This window comes from Bos mutus, chromosome 18, assembly GCF_027580195.1.
Source record: "Bos mutus isolate GX-2022 chromosome 18, NWIPB_WYAK_1.1, whole genome shotgun sequence".
NCBI lineage: Eukaryota > Metazoa > Chordata > Mammalia > Artiodactyla > Bovidae > Bos > Bos mutus.
In genome coordinates, this window is record NC_091634.1 from 23,520,629 (window position 1) to 23,534,808 (window position 14,180).

Sequence of the window (14,180 nt, forward strand, 5' to 3'; positions counted from 1 at the left end):
TTTGTGGGGGGCGGTGCTTTGCTGCACAGCCTGTGGGATCCTAGTTCCCCAACCAGGGTTCAAATCTGAGCTCCCTGCAGTGGAAGCATGGAGCCCTAACTACTGGACTGCCACAGCAGTCCCTTGAAGGTGAAATTTTATAGATTATGCAGTTCCTACCACTGTTTTCCTTTCACTCAAATTTCTTTCTTTTTTTCTTAAAAAAAATTTTTTTTAATGTTATTTAAATGTTATTGCACGGCATATATTTTGGTAAGATGCCACAAATCCTTTCTGGGATGAAGTAGGGAATAAATCAACAACCGATCAACAAATAATTGTACCAACATCATACCCAAAGAGGCTTTAAAATTTTCTTTAATAAAGCATCCACCAGACCTGATTCTTTGCTGCACTTAAGTACTTTCCTTTCTTCAAAACCTATATCCAGAGCCCTCTATGAGACAGAGGAGAGTTCTGGCAGAACCCACCAAGAACAACAAAGGGAGCCATATTTCAAGATGCGCACTGTGGTGAAGTACTTACCATACTAGCCTCAGCAGGCTGGTGACGCGTGGTTGAAAGACGAGTGTCTCCTATAGGAAAAAGAGAGTTGATTATGTTCAAGGGAACGGCTTAGGATAGAAATATTTCTATTTTGCTTGAAGATTATTTGTTTCTGAAAACAATGCAAATTGTTTTATGTAGGAAGCCAAAGTGCTCATTTCCCACTGTTGCTCGATCTGTAGAAAGCCAGATTCCTGGAGCAGAAGCATCACATTACTAATGTCTCATCCCTTCGCTCACTCTTCCAAGACCCAGATCCTCTGTATGAAAATATTAAATCAGATCAATCATAAAGTTGCCAGAATATAAATATTACTGCAGAAATATCTGCCTCATAATTTTACCAAAAAAGAGCTTTTATTCAATAAATCAGAGCATATTTCTGACAGACTTTAGGAAATGATCATTTACAGCATTTTACCGGATCACCGTTATCGTTTTTATTCTCTTTCCACATTTTTCCAGTAAGAAAACTGTTATTTGAAGGCAATATCCGGATATTACCATGCTTATTTGCTACGAACTTAGGTTGATTTCTTTCAAAGCATGAGTGTCTAGACCCATGCACACTGACCTGACCACAGCAAGTCCACTTTGCCTTCTTAGAGCACTCCCTTTGATGTTCACAAGGCTGGTGTGTACGTTTAGCAGCAAAATCACTGCAGCCACTACTGCTGGGGCAGGACACAGTTCTGAGATGCTCTTCGGATCAGCTGCCCTGCTTTTCTATCAAGATGAACACAAGTAAGAAGGACTGAAGAAACTGAATTCTGAGTCAAAGACCTGGGGTCCAGAGCTGGTTTGCCTTTTACTGCGACTTATGATGAAGCCTTGAACAAATGACTTAACCACTTAGTTTTCTCATCTGGAGAATGGATTTAATAATATCCCATGATGTGAAAGTTAAAGCAGTATATGCAGAGTTGAGAAAAACATCCCCTCAGAGTAGGGCCATTAGGCTGACAGCTTGCTGGGAATGGGAAACTGACCCAGAACATCATCTGCCGATCTGAGAAGGGGTTATAACCATTAAATAAAACCAGCGGGCTGCTAAACTTAAGAGTGATCCAATTCTTAGTCTTAGACAAATGTCTTTTGACAGATCTTGCCTTAAGGGGGAAAAAAAAAACAAAAACAAAGAATAAAAGGGAGCCTGTGAATAGCACTTTAGAACCCGGAAACTGACTCCAAAGGACTCAGAGGAAACGACAGCTCTAAAAATCATCAATAGCAAAATCCAGAAAAATATTTCAGGAAGCTGTTTAACATCCTTGATCGAGACAAAGTCGTTTTTTGGGGGGCCACGCCACCAAACAGAAAGTCTTAAAGATAAACCAATCGAAGGTAATATGCATAAGAATGAGATTAAAAGAGAAATAAATTATATTAGAGGACTTCAAGAACACCAGAAATGCTACAGAAAAACTAAGATCCACACTGGAGGTAACACAGAGCAGAACTAAGGTGGAAAAGGCACATCAGTGGTGCACAGGGCGAGTGTCAGGAGTTCTTTCAGGATGCAACAGCAAGAGTGGCAAACAGGAAACCATCTTTTCCTTAGAAGAACGACAGGAAAGACGTGGAGGGCAGAAACCAGCAGGAGAGCACACAGACACCTGGTATTTCTCAGAGCCTAAACCAACGCAAATCAAAGAGAGGGATAAATGGGTAGAACAGAACAGAATTTTCTTGAACTGAGAAAGATATATATATGCAACATCACATTCTAGGCAAAAATCAGTGAAAAGCAATCTAAATGCATGCTAAGAAAATTTCTGTAGTGCAAGGATTTAAAAAATTATACAAGCAATCTGATAGGGGGGAAAAGGCTACCAGGAAAAAAGGCGGGGTGGGTAGCTAGCCTTAGCCTTAGTCTTTTCCACTATAGCATTAAATGCAAAAAAAAAAACAAAAACCAAACCAAGAGAATGATGTCTACAGAGTTTTGAGGAGAAGACTATGGGGAAAGAATTGTATTACATTCACTGCAGAGTGTGTTGGCTATTCTGTCTTCCCTTTCTTTAATGGGAACCTGGTAGCCCAGCTAAGGACTACATTTCCCAGTCCTCCCTGCTCTATGGTGCAGACATGAGTTCAGGTTCTGGCCAATGGGATATGAGAAGAAGTAATAGGTGCAATTTTCAGGCTATGCCCTTACGGGGAAAAAAAAAAAAAAAAGATCAGCCTCCTGTATCCTGCCCCTCAGCTTTCTCGTCTCTCCTTCCCATTTGCTAGAATGTGAACATAGAGTTCTGGAAGAAAAGACAGCTTTTATAGACATGAGATAGATGCCACACGTTGATGGCAGAACAAGGAAGCTCTTGGGTCCTGTAAACCAATGATCTATCCTTTCAGCCATAAAGTTCTTCCTCACACTGTTATATAAAAAAGAAATGAACATCTGTTTAAGTTAAGCTACCATTTTGACCTCTGTTACAGCAATTGATCCTATGTTTTAACTGTATACTCTGCTAACATATGGCTTATTGATATTAAAGTAACCAGATTGGGCCCAAGATGGAGTCACTCATGCTAAGCCCCACATTAGCAAATGGCTCTCCCAGGGAAGGAAGGCCATGGTCAACTAGTCACCACCTGCCTGCCCAGCACAACACATATAACAGGGCTCCAAGACTTCCCTTGGCTCCACATAAGGGAAGCAAGCCTGTTTTAACCAATCAGCAAATGCCCAGTATAATGCCCTTGCTCCTGCTCATTTCTGTCTATAAAAATGTCTCCCCTTGTAAAGCTCCTCAGAGCTCCTATCTGCTAGAGTGAATGTTGTCACAAGTCACTGAATAACAGCCTATTACCTCAGTAAATTGGGGAAAATCTTCCTTTAACATTGGGAAAGATATATCCATCTGAATGCAGAGTTCCAAAGAATAGCAAGGAGAGATAAGAAAGGCTTCCTAAGTGAACAATGCAAAGAAATAGAGGAAAACAATAGAATGGGAAAGACTAGAGATCTCTTCAAGAAAATTAGAGACACCTAGGGAACATTTCATGCAAAGATGGGTACAATAAAGGACAGAAACGGTATGGGCCTAACAGAAGCAGATGCTATTAAGAAGAGGTGGCAAGAATATACAGAAGAACTATAGAAAAAAGATCTTAATGACCCAGATAACCACGATGCTGTGATCACTCACCTAGAGCCAGACATCCAGGAGTGCAAAGTCAAGTGTGCCTTAGAAACCATCACTACGAACAAAACTAATGGAAGTGATGGAATTCCAGCTATTTCAAATCCTAAAACATGATGCTGTGAAAGTGCTGCACCCAATATGCCAGCAACTTTGGAGAACTCAGCAGTGGCCACAGGACTCGAGAAGGTCAGTTTTCATTCCAATCCCAAAGAAAGGCAATGCCAAAGAATGTTCAAACTAACACACAATTGCACTTATCTCACACACTAGCAAAGTAATGCTCAAAATTCTCCAAGCCAGGCTTCAACAGTACATGAACTGAGAACTCCCAGATGTTCAAGCTAAATTTAGAAAAGGCAAAGGAACCAGAGATCAAATTGCCAACATCCGCTGGATTATAGAAAAAGCGAGAGAATTCCATAAAAATACCTACTTCTGCTTTATTGACTACACTAAAGCCTTTGACTGTGTGGATCACAACAAATTATGGAAAATTCTTAAAGAGATAGGAATATCACACCACCTTACCTGCCTCCTGAGAAAACTGTATGCAAGTCAAGAAGCAACAGTTAGAACCAGATATGAAATAATGGACTAGTTCAAAATTGGGAAAGGAGTACACCAAGGCTGTATATTGTCACCCTGCTAATTTAACTTACATGCAGAGTACATCATGAGAAATGCCAGGCTGGATGAAGCACAAGCTGGAATCAAGATTACCAGGAGAAACATCAATAACATCAGATATGGAGATGACACCACCCTTATGACAGAAAGCAAAGAGGAACTAAAGAGCCTCTTGATGAAGGTGAAAGAAGAGAGTGAAAAATCTGGCTTAAAACTCAACATTCAAAAACCTAAGATCATGGCATCTGGTCCCATCAGATCATGGCAAATAGATGGGGAAACAATGGAAACAGTGAGAGACTTTATTTTTTTGGACTCCAAAATCACTGCAGATGGTGACTGCAGCCATGAAATTAAAAGACGCTTGCTCCTTGGAAGAAAAGCTATGACAAACCTAGAAAACATATTAAAAAACAGAGACATTACTTTGTCGACAAAGGTCTGTGTAGTCAAAGCTCCAGTAGTCATGTATGAATGTAAGAGTTGGACCATAAAGAAGGCTGAGTGTCAAAGAATTGATGCTTTTGGACTGTGGTTCTGGAAAAGACTCCTGAGAGTCCCTTGGACTGCAAGGAGATCCAACCAGTCAATCCTAATGGAAATCAGTCCTGAACATTCACTGGAAGGACTCATGCTGAAACTGAAGCTCCAATACTTTGGCCATCTGATGTAAAGAACTGACTCATTAGAAAAGTCCCTGACACTGGAAGAGACTGAAGGCAGGAGGAGAAGGGGACGACAGAGGATGAGATGGCTGGATGGCCTTACTGACTCGATGGACATGAGTTTGAGTGAGCTCCCGGAGATGGTGAAGGACAGGGAAGCCTCCTGGCGAGCTGTAGTCCATGGGGTCACAAACAATTGGACACGACTAAGCAACTGAACAACAACACTGGGAAGGGACAAGAAAGACCCCTTTTGATTATTCACAAGTTTCCAATAGATCTTTCGTGAAAAAATAACTGGAATAGAGGCGAGATGAAATTAATAGCTAGCGGAGAAGGAAATGGCAACCCACTCCAGTGTTCTTGCCTGGAGAATCCCAGGGACGGGGGAGCCTGGTGGGCTGCCGTCTATGGGGTTGCACAGAGTCGGACACGACTGAAGCGACTTAGCAGCAGCAGCAGCAGCAGCATGAGTAAGTGCCTACTTCAATTGTGAATTAATGATGGCTTAAAATATTACATTTTTGCAAATAAAACTCAACACTGAGAGCTGCTCAAGAGCAGGAATACCTTGTTTTATTCTTGGGATCCCCAGTTCTTAGTATGGCTTCTGATTTAGAGCAAGTGGAGGTTAATAAATGTATAAATGAACTTAAAAAAAAAAGAAATTAATAGCTAGAAGTGTGAAGTCATGGTACCAAGTGGTTGGTGACAAATACAAAACCAGTTAAAATAGAAATAAGTTCTAAATGATTGTTGGATACCTGGCTGTGATAAAAGCATGAAAAAACTATTCTTAAGAGAAGTTCTTGTCAATTACAAATTGGCAAACTGCCATCTACAAGGATTAAATCATGTGCAGCTGCTGATTTTCCAAACCCACTGAAAGGAGTTCAGGATGGAGAGCAGAAATGAGGCACTCTGTGCTCTGGGAAAAACTGGCAGGTCTTCAGACAATTAGATATTTTTGCAAATTGATTTTATGAGCCCAATTCTTATATCTCCTCATGTTAAAAAAAAAAAAAAAAAACACTAAAATCCTTCCTGGTGATGACTACTCTTGTTGCTGGCAGAAACCTTCTGCAAAAGAAAAAAAAAATATGTGCTTGATTGCATGTTCTTCCCTTTCACCAAAATCACATATACTGATCTTGCCCCCTACCTCTTCGACACAGTTTCTTAAAACTATCTGAGATGCTGTCTCCTGGGCTACAGTCCTTATTTTGCCCCGAAGAAAAACTAAACTCACAACTTTCATGTTGTTCTCCTTTTAAAGTTGACATTGTATAATATAATTATTGAATATAACTATAACTTGAATAAAATCCACAGTTATACTAACAAGGTCTAGGGAGTGAGGGTGGGGGCATGGAAATTAACCTGTACTATGTTCCTTTAACCAGATGAGAGTTCAAACATTCCTGAGTCTGACAATTAGCAAAACAAAGGCATAAGAATGTTGACACAACTTCTTGAAGATAAGGAATTAAAAAACCATTGAAAAACAAAATTTCAATAAAGGCAAAAGTAACAAGGAAGCATTAGAACAAGAAAGCACAGAGCAAGGCAAGAATGACCTCTGTTACTTAAAGAAAGCCAGGGCTTCCCTGGCGGCACAGTGGTAAAGAATCCGCCTGCCAATGCAGGAGACACCGGTTCGATCCCTGCTTTGGGATCGAGGACCCGGGTACGAGGTGGCCAAGCCCCTGCACCACAGCTACTGAGCCCACGCACCACAGCTACTGAAGCTGTGCACCCGAGAGCCTGTGCTCCTTAGCAAGAGAAGCCCCCGCGTGAGAAGCCTACGCACGGCAACCAAGAGCAGCCTCCACTCTCTGCAGCTAGAGAAAAGCCTGTGCAGCAACGAAGACCCAGGACAGCCAAAAATAATGGGAAAAAAAAGGAGAAGATAACTGACTATAAAAATATTCTGAGTAATTAGATACATTTACATGAAACTTAAAGTAACACCAAGTTTTTTAAAGGCCCACACATCGAAAAAACACAAGACAATCTCCTCTTTTCTCAATGAGGACATTTTTTTAAAAGTTATTTTTGAGCAAATTTGATGATATAAACTTGAAGGGTATATGTGAAACATCAAATGTACACTTAATAATTTAGTTTTACAAAGGAATAGTTAAAATCACTTCATACAAAGTAGTATATAAATTTAGAGGCTTTGCTCCCCTGAAACTCAAATTTCAAGACATAGTTTTATCCAAACTTCTCAAATACATCTTGAACATCACTGCTTTAATTATAACCAGAAGAAATTTCAGAATTAAGTTTTCCAAAATATCTCATCTTTACTTTCATCTAATTATATCACTACATTTTCCCCTCACAAGCACCCATTTACAAAGCATTCAGAAAAGTTGATTTTTACATTTGTTCTTTAGAAATATATTCTCCCTAGATGAGAAAATGTCTCTACAAGAATACTCTCTTTCTTGTATTTTAAAGAACACTTTCTGAATTGCTTTTTTTTTTTAAAGGAAACTTAAGGGGCTAGTTGACAAGGACACCTAAGCCTTGAAGCTGTGAGCTCCTACCCCTAAGAATATTACTCGATCCACTTTAAATTTCTCTCTCTTTTTACCGGTTCTGTCAGGCGATCTCTGTAATCAGCCCACACTGATACCAACTGACGTCACTGAAAGAAATAGTATTTTTCAAAAATAAAAAATTGAGCATACTGTGATTTGAAAGACTTTACATGGATTTTAAGAAGACTTTTTTGATGGAAAACATTGTAGGGGGGAAAATTGTCTTTTATTTGAGCATATGTGAAAAGAGGATGGCCAAAAAAAATACCAAGAAAACAGACCTATATAAAATGAAAGCAAAGTCTGCAATACTAAGATCAGACAAAACAGAATGTAAAGGATATTTACTGAGTACCGTGCTATGACGACACATTTCAGCATTAATTCAGTCTCGTGCATCCGTTAAGGCAGCAACTGATGTCACATTACCTGAGGTCACTTTGCTTCTCGGTCTTATGACTTCTCTTTTTGTCCTCTTGGGCTTCCCACATGAATGAGAATTGTTTCCATTTCTTTCATAATTGGCATCTTGGTCTGAAAAGGCATCTGTTTGGAGGCCAATGCAGAAGTTAACGTTTTGGATAAAACTCTAGCTGGAAGTCTATAAAATTATCACTACTTTCAAGTATGTGATAATCAAGAAAAGACAAATTAAAGATAACTATCCTGCTGTTTTTCCAAAGAACAACAATGTAGAAATTCTGCGGTAAGTCTTTTGCTCTGGAACACGGTACATCTCAACGGGCGTGAATTTGAGCAAACTCAGGGAGATGGTGAAGGACAGAGGAGCCTGGCATACTGCAGTTCAAGGGGTTGCAAGGAGTTGGACATGACTTAGCAACTCAAGAACAACAACAGTCACACCCCCTTATACTATTCAACAGTTCAAAATGCATCAACTTGATCAACAGTGAGAAGAGAGAATTAAGTTCATTTTTAAGAAGTTGCATTCTAAGCATGGGATTTTCTCTTGTATTCAACAATTCTTACTGTTAGAGACAGAAGTTCAGAAGGTGGGCAACAGCATTCTTGAACATGCCTCCCTTTGCATATTTGCTATTTCTTATCATGCTACTGACCACAGCTGGAGAAATCACATAACCTTGTTGACTGCATCTCAGCTTAAATTCAGGATCGTGAACCATGAGGGGTCTGCCTTTGCCCTGCCTGGTAATCACAGTATCTCCCTGGTCTATTCTCACTTCCCCTCTCCAAAGTGGCCCTCTCCCACTTCCTCCTTATTCTCTCCCCTCAATCTTCTCATGTCTTTGTTGTAAAACCTGAGTTGTTTATCCTGTAGCCTCCCAATTCTGGATTTTGATGATCACACTCCCATGGTTCCATTTCACATGTTCTTCAGTTCTCTTACTTTTTATAAACTGGCTCTAAAGGCGAAAGTACTTACTTTCTCGGGCCTCACATAATGCCTGTGTGTCTCTATCTTTATTAATCTGGCAGCCAATACCAGGCATTGTTCTAATATTCTATATGATTTGTATTATTTTCATCCTCATAACAATCCTTGGAAGGAAACTGGGCTGCGTGGAGGATGAGTCGGTTGCCCAGGGTGGGAGAAACAAGATGTGAACCCAGGAAGCCTGGCTCGAGTGCAGCCTTTCCACTGTGGTGACATACTTCCTCTAGTTATCGGCACATAGACTCAGAATTTGCAGAACTGGCTTGGATAAATAGAATTCTTTTTGTCCAAGATTTCCTTCTGCAGAAACATTCTATGTTCTACAGCAGAAGTCTCTTGCAAGTACAAGGAAAATAATACTAGGAAACGCATTTTCACTCCAAAACCAAGAGTAGCAGAGAATGTCTGAAAGCTCTCTTGGGAGAGTGAAAAGTGGATGAATAACCACCATCGTTTAGACTCTATTAGGGGGCTGCTTTTCCAATCCTGGAGACGGGTTGGGTGAAATAAACTCTTGTGATGATAAAAACAGTTCACAATTGTAAGATGACTGCCAGTACTAGAGATGCAGTTTGTGAGAATGAAACGTGTGAGCACTTGACTTCCACAGAGACTAGCCTCACAACCTTGGCCTCATTTACAGCAGCATGCCATTATGGCAAAGAGACAAAAATATCACAAAGAGCTTGAAAGGGTGAAGAAGGAGAGGTTTGCTGCTAGAAATATGTAAACTTGAAATACTGGGTCCTTTCAATAGCCAGTATTTGAGAAAGGTGATCTTTTTTTTTCTTGTAATAGAAAAATATTGCAATGTCTTCTGTTTTATGAAGCATTCATAGCTGCTGTACATTTTAATAAGAATGTATTTGTGATTTTTTTAAAAAAGTGGAACAGAACTTTTACCTAGACAGTCTGAGACATCATAAGGCCTCTGAGAAGTCACTGAGCTACAGTGTAAGTGCTTTATGTAACTATTACCATGAAGAACATTGCTTAATGTGAAAACCAAACCAAACTAAACCCAACTACCCCTTAATTCTCACCTCCTACCTCTGAAGAAGCAAACCTCGCATTGATAACCAGCTCCCCTATAATCCACCATATTCTATGTTCCTCTTTTGCTTCTTGTTCTTCCCAGTAAAGGCCAGTGCTGAAAGGACTGGGGGGTGCACACTCCATCCAGGTCAAGAAATGAAGGGAACATTGGGGTTGCAGGAGGAAGTCGTTACGGTCCATCACTCACAGACTCTATCTAATACTCTCACATGCTCTCCTTATTCAGAGTCAGTTTCTAAGAATTAGGTCTTTGGCAGCATGTAGCTTCATCCCTTACCAGCTTGGCAAATGAAGTAATGCTTCGCTAAGCAAGAGCCCTCTTTGGATGAGGTCTGATTGTGACTTCTGGTCAGGTAGACGCATCTGGTGGGCTTGGTGGCTGGGCGGGTTGTGACATCTGCTGCAGGGAAACCAGACCCAGATGAGCCTCATACTCAAAAGTTGAACAGTTAAAAAAAATAAATATGAACACCAAATTTTGATTGCCCCCTGACACACACAAATTATACACTGTTTATTTTTTCATATTATGTGTTATCACAAGGCTTAGTATTAACTTATCTAGACGTCAACGAAGGTGTCCGACTCTTTGCGACCCAAAGGACTGTAGCCCACCAGGCTCATCTGTCCGTGGGATTCTCCAGGCAAGAATACTGGAGTGGGTTGCCATTCCTTTCTCCAGGGAATCTTTCTGACCCAGGGATCGAACCTGGTCTCCTGCATTGCAGGCAGATTCCTTACCATCTCAGCCACCAGGAAAGTCCCAATGATGTAATAATGCCTTGAGCTTTTCTTTAAGACCCTAAGATTACTGTGTCTAAGTTTGAAAATATCTGTGTAAGAAAGGCAACTGGCAAATAATTTCTCTCCAAGCTTCTGTCAGGAAGCATGGGGCTGAGAATGATAAATTTTCCTTTTTTACCAGGAAAAAAAGTAACCATTTCAGAATTTTGCACAATACTTTTAGTCAAATAGCAAGTAAATTAACTTTTGATAGGCCCTGAGACAAAAAAATCTCATCATTTCCTGACACAGACAAATGAAAGGCTGGAGCACAAAAGTGGAGACATTTCAGAACAATGGTAACAAAGTGACTGATCTCTCTGTATACAAAAGAAGTCACATTTCTTTCCTTCTCTCATCTCAGAGGAAAAGTAAGGAAGTTTCCTTCATGAACACTAAACCTCAGAGCCTCACCTGGGTGGTTTTTTCCTTGGTGTTTTTCCGGCAGTGTTAAATTTCCCCCGACCCACCACTTTTCTTTTTCCAGAAAGTTCCAGAGGAGATCTTGAACCTCCTGGTTCCAGGTGAAAGCAAGGTGTCCTCCCAGAGCATGACAGTGCTGTTCTGCTCCCTCAAAGCTGCACCGAAAGCTGCTCAGCTGAAAACAATTATTCCCTCCGCGTTGCTCTGAGCCGTGGATTTCACTGCCTAGAACGAAACCTGTTGTGATGTACAACCAAAGCCAGGTTCTTCCTTTGAAGAACATTTTCTCTGCGAACTGTGAGCAGGAAAAGTGTGGGGGCTCAGTAGCTGCCTGGTCTTTTAAATATATTCTTGGTGGGCTCATTGTATTTATTTAGTATTATTCTTCTAGAAATAGGGAGTCATTTGTCAAGGAGACAAAAGGTTTTGTTTTAAGGAGCCAGGTGGTGTTCCTACAGGCTGAAAGCAAATGCTAGGGATCAATAAAGCAACGGGCCCTCATGGCTGGGGCAGCACCACCTGTGTCTACACAACTGGCTATGCCTTTAGCTTTGCAATATCGTAATAGCCCTTTGTCTGCTAAATCGAACCTATAAGAGCATAGAGGGTGATGAATATCTAAGCCAGTGTTGCTAAAAGTTCAGTTTCGTATTTTCTTTAAAAAAGAAAACCATTCTTGCAGACCCCCTAGAATCGATTTAAATTATTGTATTATTTCTTAAATACATTTATACACAAATCTAGGCATGATATCTATCCTAAAGCTCTTACATAATCATAAAAGCCAGAGAATAAATATTTGATGAAAGCATGAATACAAATTATAAACAAAACTGAAAACCACTTAAAATCAAATTTCGCCAAACTAAATAGCCACATCTCAGATAAATATGGTTCCGGTCTACAACTGCACAGGTTCTTTTGATTTTGTCATGCACACTGACTCCTGCTGTAAGGATGAATCAATTCTCTCACCACTTTTCTTTAATTAACTTGATGAAAAACCTTTGTTCATAGAGCATGCCACCTGTGGCACATCTATCACTTATATACGTTAGCCAGTTCCCTTTCTTGGCACCAAAATGAGATCATAAATACAAATAAACGTGGGCACAGAAATTGCCTGGCAGGTTTCAGTACGTTTTCCAAATGGTCCATGTGATGCTTGCGGTACTTTAAAAATCACTGAGGAAGTGGACACCAAAATACAAAATTCTCTGAAGTGTAGAGCCCAAGAACACACCCCTCACTTTGAAAAACACTGCAATAGTCAAGTAATTGGGAACTAAATCAGTTTACGTTTTAAGTTAGAGGGAAAAAAGACAAAATAAGTGTAGTTAATACAGAAGTTCCAGGCTTCCCTGGTGGCACAGTGGGTAAGAAGCTGCCTGCCAATGCAGGGGAGATGGTTCCGTCCCCGGTCCAGGAAGATTCCACAAGCCCCCGACAACTAAAACCTGGCACGATTATACGTTAGCTAGTTCTCTTTCTTGGCACCAAAATGAGATCATAAATACAAATAAACGTGGGCACAGAAATTGCCCACAAACACAAAGTCTTACTTTCCAGACATCCCTATAAACATATATACATGCATACACACGTACGTTTTAGGCATTTTTATAGTGAAACCATGCCGAAGCCTTTGACTGTGTGGATCACAATAAACTGTGGAAAATTCTGAAAGAGATGGGAATCCCAGACCACCTGATCTGCCTCTTGAGAAATTTGTACGCAGGTCAGGAAGCACAGTTAGAACTGGACATGGAACAACAGACTGGTTCCAAATAGGAAAAAGAGTATATCAAGGCTGTATATTGTCACCCTGTTTATTTAACTTATATGCAGAGTACATCATGAGAAACGCTGGACTGGAAAAAACACAAGCTGGAATCAAGATTGCCAGGAGAATTATCAATAGCCTCAGATATGCAGATGACACTACCCTTATGGCAGAAAGTGAAGAGGAACTAAAAAGCCTCTTGATGAAAGTGAAAGTGGAGAGTGAAAACGTTGGCTTAAAGCTCAACATTCAGAAAACGAAGATCATGGCATCCGGTCCCATCACTTCATGGGAAATAGATGGGGAAACAGTGGAAACAGTGTCAGACTTTATTTTTCTGGGCTCCAAAATCACTACAGATGGTGACTGCAGCCATGAAATTAAAAGACGCTTACTCCTTGGAAGGAAAGCTATGACCAACCTAGATAGCATATTCAAAAGCAGAGACATTACTTTGCCAACAAAGGTCCGTCTAGCCAAGGCTATGGTTTTTCCTGTGGTCATGTATGGATGTGAGTTGGACTGTGAAGAAGGCTGAATGCTGAAGAATTGATGCTCCTGAATTGTGGTGTTGGAGAAGACTCTTGAGAGTCCCTTGGACTGCAAGGAAATCCAACCAGTCCATTCTGAAGGAGATCAGCCCTGGGTGTTCTTTGGAAGGAATGATGCTAAAGCTGAAACTCCAGTACTTTGGCCACCTCATGAGAAGAGTTGATTCATTGGAAAAGACTCTGATGCTGGGAGGGATTAGGGGCAAGAGGAGAAGGGGACAACAGAGGATGAGATGGCTGGATGGCATCACTGACTCGATGGACGTGAGTCTCAGTGAACACCAGGAGTTGGTGATGGACAGGGAGGCCTGGCGTGCTGCGATTCATGGGGTCGCAAAGAGTTGGACACGATTGAGCGACTGATCTGATCTGAACCTGATGTTCATGGAATTTTCTTTGAAAATCAGCTCAGGTATCTTACGCAGTGCTGTAATTCATTTCAACCCTTTTAGTGCCCTAATGGCACCCAACTCCAGTACTCTTGCCTGGAAAATCCCATGGATGGAGGAGCCTGGTAGGCTGCAGTCCATGGGGTCGCTAGGAGTCAGACACGACTGAGCGATTTCCCTTTCACTTTTCACTTTCATGCATTGGAGAAGGAAATGGCAACCCACTCCAGTGTTCTTGCCTG

The 14,180-nt window shown here is 40.8% G+C and overlaps 1 protein-coding gene across 1 annotated transcript in view; it reads right to left on the reverse strand.

Annotated features, from left to right (window-relative positions):
- The window catches only part of PKD1L3 (polycystin 1 like 3, transient receptor potential channel interacting), a 78,545-nt gene extending 67,047 nt beyond the window's left edge, over positions 1-11,498 (reverse strand). Inside the window, exons 1-4 of the mRNA XM_070386759.1 lie at positions 11,207-11,498; positions 10,287-10,409; positions 7,966-8,082; positions 526-575 (exon numbers count right to left, since the gene is read on the reverse strand). Of these exons, the coding sequence (XP_070242860.1) occupies positions 526-575; positions 7,966-8,082; positions 10,287-10,409; positions 11,207-11,498 (582 nt within the window). The remainder of the gene's footprint in view (positions 1-525; positions 576-7,965; positions 8,083-10,286; positions 10,410-11,206) is intronic.
- Between the last annotated feature and the right edge of the window lie 2,682 nt (positions 11,499-14,180).